The 9,315-nt window shown below is 45.2% G+C and overlaps 1 protein-coding gene across 1 annotated transcript in view; it reads left to right on the top strand.

Annotated features, from left to right (window-relative positions):
• Positions 1 to 4,209, top strand: part of LOC118421100 (crooked neck-like protein 1) — a 20,207-nt gene extending 15,998 nt beyond the window's left edge. Inside the window, exons 13-17 of the mRNA XM_035828263.1 lie at positions 129 to 375; positions 1,207 to 1,271; positions 1,636 to 1,726; positions 2,235 to 2,327; positions 3,410 to 4,209. Of these exons, the coding sequence (XP_035684156.1) occupies positions 129 to 375; positions 1,207 to 1,271; positions 1,636 to 1,726; positions 2,235 to 2,327; positions 3,410 to 4,042 (1,129 nt within the window). The 3' untranslated portion in view covers positions 4,043 to 4,209. The remainder of the gene's footprint in view (positions 1 to 128; positions 376 to 1,206; positions 1,272 to 1,635; positions 1,727 to 2,234; positions 2,328 to 3,409) is intronic.
• Positions 4,210 to 9,315: the final 5,106 nt, after the last annotated feature.

The raw sequence follows: 9,315 nt of genomic DNA, 5'->3' as shown, positions 1-9,315 counted from the left end.
TGTTATTATCCTAACAGTGTCCATCACTTTCTCTGGCAGGTACGAGAAGTTTCTGGAGTTCGGCCCTGAGACAAAGTGTGGTAGAATTCTGGTATTATCCTGACAGTGTCCATCACTTTCTCTGGCAGGTACGAGAAGTTTCTGGAGTTCGGCCCTGAGAACTGCACCTCCTGGATCAAGTTTGCGGAGCTTGAGACGATCCTGGGAGACGTTGAGCGGGCGCGGGCGATCTACGAGCTGGCCATCAGCCAACCCAAGCTGGACATGCCCGAGATGTTGTGGAAGTCTTACATCGACTTTGAGATCGAGCAGGAGGAGCCGCAGAGGGTGCGCGAGCTGTACGGGAGGCTGCTGGAGAGGACGCAGCACGTCAAGGTACGGACAGGGTAGGGGTGGGCACCGGTACAGGGTAGGGGTGGGCACCGGTACAGGGTAGGGGTGGGCACCGGTACAGGGTAGGGGTGGGCACCGGGACAGGGTAGGGGTGTGCACCGGGACAGGGTAGGGGTGGGCACCGGTACAGTGTAGGGGTGGGCACCGGGACAGGGTACGGGTGGGCACCGGGACAGGGTAGGGGTGGGCACCGGGACAGGGTAGGGGTGTGCACCGGGACAGGGTAGGAGGGACTGCAGAGGGTCCGGGAGCTGTACGGGAGGCTGCTGGAGAGGACTCAGCACATTAACGTTCAGCGTTTACCAATTACTGTATATTCAATTTTCAAATACAATACAATCTTTACAACTGGATAAAAAAACATGTTTGGGTAGGGGTGTGGCTCTCCCCAAACACAGAACCTCCATTTAACATCCTATCCAAGGGACGGCCCTAGCCGAAGCTAGGTACTCATTTTCACCTGAGTTATGTGAGGAAAGTCCTAAGGGCACAAGATTGGTGACATGGCAGAATTCGAACTTGGGACCTCTCAGACCTGAGCCTAACGTGCTGCCGATTACGTCACGCAATCCCTCAGGAGCAAAGTTGAGCTGGAACCCCCAACCCAGTGCTGACCTTAGTTGGGAAGTGGTTGGGCGCAAAGTCATGATCTTGAATGTGTGGTGACAGGGGGTATAGTCCAGTCCGAAAGAGTTACATGATGTACTTATGTCTTTGACAAAATAAACAGTTCAAATTGATGGATTTAGATCATACTACTAACTTATGTAATGGTTTGTAACTTTTCTGTGTGTTTTTTACTTGTCTGTGCAGGTTTGGATCAGTTATGCGAAGTTTGAGCTGTCGGTTGCCGGGGACGACATGGCTGCCAGGGCAAGGTCAGTACAGGAGGATATCAAAGAGTGAAAATGATCTTGACTTAGGTCAATGAACTCAATGAATAGTTGAGCTACTCTTGAGATGCTTTAGTATTTACAGGTCCATTGTACAGGGAAAATTCCCCTAGCTCTGTCTGACAATGTACAGTGGACTATGGCTTTACAGCCCATCCTACGGACTGCCACACTGTCCAGTAGCGTGCGTGTGGAGTGAGCGATACAGCTGGGATTTGTACAAACAAACGTTTGGTCCAGAGGCAGGTTTGCTATGCAACTCGTCTTGTGTAGTAGCTGTGATCTGGTTTGACTGTAATTATAATCTATCTTGTTTGTTAATGTGAAGTTTGCTTATTTTGCTCCCCAGGAAGATATTTGAGCAGGGCAACCGATCTCTGCGGAGCTGTGAGGAGAAGGAGGAGAGGCTGATGCTGCTGGAGGCCTGGAGAGATGTGGAGGTCAGGACGGCTTCATCTCAACTTCATCTGTTTTAAGATAGCATTTATTGTTGATTTTAAGAGTACAAATCTTGTCATTTGTTCGTTTATATGTAAAGCCTGTGGCTGCTATATACTTTTTGTCTGATCATGTTGATTGAATTTCGTTCATTCATCAATCCATCTATCCCTCCATTCATTCATTCATTCATTCATTCATCCATCTATCCATCCATCCATTTATTCATTCATTCATTCATTCATTCATTCAACTTCTCATTACACATATTAAGTTTACATAGTTGGTTTCCTTCTCAGAATCAATGTGTCCCACAAAATGCGTGACCAGTATAAAAACCAGACTGTATAAGTATCTGGTCTGTACTTGAAAAATTTTCTTTGTGCCAGTATGTGGGTTTGGACCGATGTTCTTGCTTGAAGTCCTAAACGTTTGGAGGAGAGAAAGGGAGTTGGGTCAGAGAAAAGATGAACGAATGTTCACAGAAATAATTTCCCCTTGTTGTTGCAGGAGGAGGCTGGGACTGCGGAGAGTCTGGAGAAGGTGAACAAACTGATGCCCAAACGGGTCAAGAAGAGGAGGAAGGTCCAGACAGAAGATGGGGTGAGATACAGAGTCATATTACAACAATTTTTAACATCGAGCAACGTCCATTTTCCCCAAAAGGACATACAGGCAGGATGTGGATTGTATTTTGTACAGTTTTGCACAGTTTCATTCTCCTACGCAGAGGGACCACAGTCGTGTCAAAACTTCCTGTGTTTACCTCTGCTACTTTGTGCACTCAGACCAGTTAGGGACCGCCCTACTTATAAATATTAATGAGCTTGCCCTTATATGGGCAGTCAGCCGTTGGGGATCGGGCGTCGGAGGATGTAGCCATGTAATACGTAACATGATTGGCTGATAGCTTCCCAGCGGCCGTTGCGAGACAGCTTGCGACAGCAACAAGCCCAAGAAAGGCCTATTCTCTGATTGGTTGACAGCTTGTTTGTGGCGACAATCATAATAACCACTGATAGGGCATGAGATAGCAAGGCCCCATAGGCTAATGCCATTGGGGACCGTGCGTTAGGAGGATGCACAGTTTTAGTCATCAAAACTGCCCTTCAATATAGAATTATAACCCTTCGTACCACTTTCTATGAAAATTCTTCTTAAATCATCAGCAAAATGTTTAAAAGCAAGGCTTAAAATTCATGTTGAATAAGATTTTATTTAAATTCATAGTGTTTTCCAAAGTTTAAAATGGTCAGTATGATACAATTCAATCTCTACAACTGGATATAAATGGAGATTTACCTTCATACTTTTCGAGTGACATCTATCACTCTTCTTTAGCATCACTAGAAATTTTCTAGTCACGCTGAAGAAGAGTGTCATTTAAAACGTCTGGAAGTAACTCTCCATTTTTATCCAGTTGTAGAGATAGTTCAGTTCAGTCATCTATCCGGTGACACTATAAAGTTCTTCCATACGACTCTGTCGCGCATGACAGACAGGAGGTCTCTGTCTTGGAGGCCAACATCCTCCTCAATCACCCTCTTAAGGGTCAGGGATGGTCGGCCGCGTCTTCTCTTGTTGTCGGGCCGCCAGAGAAGAACCCTTCTTTGTATTCAAATATTGTTTACCTGGATGTCCAGTCGTCATGCAGGCATTAAGTGTTGTTGTTGTGCCCCACATAGATGGATGCTGGATGGGAGGAGTACTACGACTACATCTTCCCAGAGGATGAGGCCAACCAGCCCAACCTCAAGCTGCTGGCCATGGCCAAGAGATGGAAGGAGCAGAAGGAGAGGGTGGAGGAGGAGGAGGAGGGGGGGAGTACCAGTGGTGATGAGGAAGATGATGATGATGAGAAACAGGATGGAGGAGAGAGAGGTGCTGCTGGGATGTTGGCGATGGCCAAACAGTGGAAGAAGCAGCGAAATGCTGACGAGATCGACATCAGCGGCAGTGATGAGGAGGGGAGCGCGGAAGGGGGAGATGTGAGCAGAGGGAAGACCACAAAACAGCTGCGGAAGCAGAAGGATCCTGACAAAGACAGCAGCAGTGAAGAGGAGACAAGGGAGAGGAAGAAGGAAGGAAGAGCAGAGAGAGAAGACAGCCCAGACAGCTCGAGTAGTAGCAGTAGTGAAGATGAAGATAGACAGAAGAAAGGAAAGAGGAGAAAACGTGCGAGTAGCAGCAGTAGCAGTAGTAGTAGTAGTAGTTCTGAGGAGGAAGATGAGACAGAGAGAGACAAGGAGAGGAGGAGGAGGATTGAGGGTGGGCAGGATGAAGATGCTGACACGGACATCAGTGATGAGGATGACTGATGCTTGTCAGTCATTTCCAGTTTGTCAGTTACTCCCCCTTTCCACCGGAAGCTGTGACCCCTGAGCAGTATAAGATTCTTCAATGAATTTCATAGATGGAGAACAAATTCTTTTTGTGTTTTGTCGTAGAACTGTGTACCTAAACAACTTTCGGGTGCAGATACATACAGGTCCGTACGTGCACCTGTACCTAAACAAGTTGGAGCAAGTAAATGTACTAGTAAGTTAAACATTGTACTGTCTTTTTAGTGTTATGAATTGTCATCTTTGTATGGGGAATTACATATTTCAATCTTAAAAACATTTTCTTTGCAAGATTTCTTAAGTTTCAACTGCAATATTATCACAATATTGTCGTCGATGACGCAGGATTTACTTATCTGTAGCCTTAATAAGTGGCGTCCACCAGTGCTTTAGTTTGTTTAGGTACAGGTACAGGTATACAGATCCGGAAATGTACAATATTACAGGTATGGTACAGGTAAAGGTATTTAGGTACACGGCCCTATTTTGTCATATTTTAAATCATACTTCAACATCTGGCATCATGTCCTAGTCATGAAACCAGGGTCACACAAATTTCTATCGCTCCATCTAGTGGAAAGGGAGCTTACTGTATAAATTTGGGAAGAATTAACCAGTGCAACAGTAATTCTGTCAATTTTCACAGATGTGTATTAAATGATTGCTGTATCAACACTAGTAGAAGTTCCCTTTTTGTATCGTACAATAAACTTCCATGACAGTTGTAATAGGAATAGGGACCACTGCAGGCCCGTGTGAGGGGACCAGACCTGACCAATATACACTGCCAGTGCTCCCCTGGTAGTCACTACTGGATTAACTATCAATCCGTACCCCTGTAGAAAGGCCTGGTATGCTTGGAAACATGTAAATATCATTAACATACTTTTCTTTCTTAATATAGACATGGACTCACACTGCAAAAGTATAGGCTTTGCAAATAAATGTTGCCATAAGGCAACTAACTGTTCTCATTGTGACATTGTGGTTTATTTTGTAATGTGTAGGAAGCAGAAAACGAAGGGGAATCAGAAAGTAATACTATCGGTTGTTTAACAAGTTCCGTCGATGTAGGTTAGACATCCAGGTAATAAGATATGCCAAAAAGTAGTTACTCAAGCAACTGGACATTGTTTTGGAAACGGTCAAAACTATATCCAGTTGCTTGAGTAACTACTTTTTGGCATGTTTAACAAGTTCATTTTTCATCGAATGAGTTGAAATTTGGCACCAAGGTGACCATGTATTGATGGTGTTCAACACCAAGGACAGGCTTAGTTGCTCATGTATTATTAGTGTTCAGCACTAAAGAGCTACTCTTCCACGGTCATGACAGAAGACAGACATTATGTACAGTACTTACAGGTTCGCTGTACCGTAGAAATGTATGGGGTCGTGGAACTCCGGTTTCCTTTGCGATTAGGTGTTGCAGAGCTTGTAGTATTTCTCTGTTGGTGTAATGGGGTAAAATAACCTCATCGATGGGTGTTCAAATCTACATGTACATTTACTAATGTAAGGAAAGACCATGTATCATTGTCATTTCTTTTATTTCATTCTAAAAAAAGTAAAATAACACAGCCAGTCTGAAACTCAAGTTGTGTGCCCCTTAACCATGAGGAGTAGTTTTCGAAAGTGTTGATTACGACAAATTACGTTGCTTTGTTTCTGATGGTCATAGTAGCAGAAACACCATGTTCTGTACTGTACACCTGCTGAAAGTGGGCTGTAAGAGCAAAACAAATCCAGCTGCAAGCAAACAGCACTGTCAGGGTCTGATTTACTTTTCTCTTTACCTTTCCTGTCACAAAATCCTTCCATGACTACGTCACTAGACAATGTCTGCACGTTACTACACAGCTTAGTTATCGTACATGCAGTCTACTTCTGCATGCAGACCTGTCACGCGTGCATGAAATCCACCCACAGCGATGACTACGTCACTAGACAATATGTTTGCACATTAATGCATTACAGCCCAGTCATCGTACATGCAGCCTAGATCTGCATGCAGACCTGTCAGCGATGGCTACGTCACTAGACAATATGTGTGCACGTTAATTAAATGTCTAGTTCCGCATTAATATTTGGTTCAGCCAATACTTTCATTAAACGCATATATGTAAAGCAAAATTACTCAAGTACTAATAGTACTGCCGCTCTGTCCGATTCAGTCGAAATATATCCAGATATAAATATCCTGGTATGAACTTCATGTTTTCAAAATACAGATGTATACTATGAATATCTTAACACTTGAAATGTATACACTGACAAATCAGAAGAAGAAAAAACAGTTACTCAAGCAACTGGACATGCTTCTGAAAACGGTCAGACGTTTCAGACAGCATCCGGTGCCTTTCGTCAGTGACTGGACGAACATATGGATTTACATGCTATTTCACAAAAACTCTGAATTGATATCTTAATGAGATGAAGACAATTCTATAGATGACGACACTGAAGAGCTACTCTTCCGATCAACTGGTCTTTATACCCCTGTCACATTATCCACGATCTTCGGGCGTATCGATGGAAGATCGGCCATATTTAAGATCGACAGAGGGTTGCGCGTATTTTTCACCTGAAAACCGTCCCTGTCACATACAAGCCATACTTTGTACCTTGTACAATTGTTGTGCAATAAAGTTATTACTTTAAGCGAGGCTCGGGCGATTGCCACAGAATCGTCGTCCGATCGATTTTCACCAAATGTCACAGGGGTATAACAGAGAGGACTGACGCTATGTACAGAATTTACAGGTTCATTGTACGGGGAAATTCCCCAAGACAATGTACAATGAACAGTGGACCGCAACCCTTTCCGGTAGCATGCATACCGGACAAGGTTAAGACATGACGATCAATAGTGTGAGAATATTGTGACGATATTTTCATCATGATTGGTCACTACCAGCTGTCCGCCCGGCCCTACCGCCACGCCCATTGCGCCCGTCATGCCCCCCGCGACGCGGCGAGCGTACCGCCCGTCAGCGGTGAACATCTCCACGGTCGCGAGGCACCAGTTCGCTAGGAGAACGTTTCCCGAACTGTCCGTACAGATTCCTCCATACATCATGTCCCTATCGACGGCGCCAGGTTCAAGGTCGACAAAAGTGTGTAGGTAGTGGCCGGTGTTGTTAAAAGCGTAAACGCCATATTCTCTCCAGTAGTCGCACACGAAGAGGTTTCCTTGCGGCCCCACGGCGACCAGTTCGGGGGACCCCGAACCCTGCTGCATCCGAAACTTGCGCGCGACGGTGCCGTTAAAGTGGAGGTACCTCACTTCCCCATGGTCCTCCCAGAGCTCTGTCACCACGACTTGGTGACGCGTCGTGTCCACCGCGATGCCGCAGATCGTGTTGTTCGGCAGCGAGGGGTGAAAGGTCGCCAGGTGGTTCCCCACGTTTGAATACCGAGCAATGACCGACTCGGACGTACGGACTGTCTCCCCGACCACCCACAGGTGCCCCTCCCCGTCAATGGAGATGTCCGTGGGTTCCATCAGATCGGGTTCTCTCCCCGACACGATGGCGGGAAAATGGCGGAGGTGAACGCCCGTCATGCTGAAGACCTGAACTCGTCTGTTGCAGGTGTCCGCCACAAAAATCTCGCTGTCGGGCGAAACGACAACGGCGCTTGGTTCAGAAAAATCACCTGGTTTTTCACCTTTTCCACCGAAGACAATCTTTGTCTGTTCGACGTCTTCTTTTTCTGGGGAAGAACAAGGTGTGAATATTGATAGCGAGGAAAATGTTGCCCTTGACTTGTGCTTCTAGCTTCTATACAGTTTTTTTTTAGTTTATATTGAATATTATTTCCTCAGCTGGACTCAACCACATGTTGGGAGCCTTAGTAATGTCCGTCATTTTACACATCCTTGTAACGGTACATAATCATGACATTGTCTGCTCTTTCAATGGTTCTACTATGAAGTACTAGGCCACGCTAATTTTATATTATGGATGACATCCTATTGATACCCAAAAGACTAATGCGCGAGGGCGAAAAAGTCCAGAAAAAAAGTGCTGCTAAACCACAGGACTAAACATCTAAGTCCATTATTTCCCAGGCTCGGTTTGTCCTATGTTCTCCTCCAGTAAGATTGAAAGAGACTATCGTCGCCATTCCATAGATGTTTTTATTGCCATTCTTGAGAGGGAATATTCAGAGGGGCACAAGGGTGCTGTGGCCCTATGTCCTGACCATGTGACCCCCCCCCCCCTTACCCCGTAGAGCAGATCCCTTGGAGAGCATAAAATGCTATTGGGTCGCACGTGGCCACAGTTTTTTTTACTAGTCTGTGTAACGCAAACTCTGCTGTCCAGGACCCCTTCTAGGGGGCCGGCGGATGTTGGGCGGGCTGCTATAAGCGAGATTTAATCAGGCTAGTTTTTGACAACAGGCGAGAATCAATGCGCGCGCGGATGCCATCCATAAAAGTAAGCCAGTGTGGCCTCACCTTCAGAGTTGTTTGGCGGAAATGACGTGTAGTCCACCTGCCGCGTTGCCTCCTGGGTAAATGTAGAGAGGGTGGGGTCTGTCCATATCTGAGGAGGGAAGACAAATTCGTTTGGAAATAAAACCTGTACCTGACAAAGGAAGTGTGCACGACGTTCTTATGCATATGTATTCTCATCTACTATTCCCCAGAGCTCGTGGTGCTGAAAAATTTTCATTTTACATTTTCCCAATTCTGGGCGTTTTAGATAGACCCTTTAGAAAGTAGGGGTACTGTTTTCACTTTGCTACGTTTTTGAAAAGTAGAGACCTTAAGCTTTGTAATGATGTATAACTTTATAGGGTTATCTGGAAGGAAAGTAACAAAAAAGTAGCATAGTGAAAACAGTATCAACATATGCTTCCCAACATATGTTGAGCGCAGAACTACAAGGGTTAAGCAATAACACTGCTTCCAATGCCCCATACTAAATTCAGTACTACAATAAGTACATGTATACAGTGTGTAACGTTATAGGTACGAGATATGCAACTTACGGTTTGTATTTGATTGCCCTGCTTGATTGGTATGAAACTCCAGATGATTAGAGCTGTTAGAACCGCCACTACGACCACACCTGTGGTGATGATACAGATGGACAGACAATGTCTAGGTACGGCATGGCCTGTGAAGGGAAAAAAGAAAAGCAATAAGTAACAAATCAATGGATATCCATATGAAATCTCACCACTAGGTGTACCGGTACAAAACCGGGATTCTTCCTTGGCCGTCCAAAAAAAAAAAAACC

The sequence above is a fragment of the Branchiostoma floridae genome, chromosome 1, assembly GCF_000003815.2.
Source record: "Branchiostoma floridae strain S238N-H82 chromosome 1, Bfl_VNyyK, whole genome shotgun sequence".
Taxonomy (NCBI): domain Eukaryota; kingdom Metazoa; phylum Chordata; class Leptocardii; order Amphioxiformes; family Branchiostomatidae; genus Branchiostoma; species Branchiostoma floridae.
Note: the sequence above shows the minus strand (reverse complement) of the source record. Positions and strands in the feature narration are given on the sequence as shown.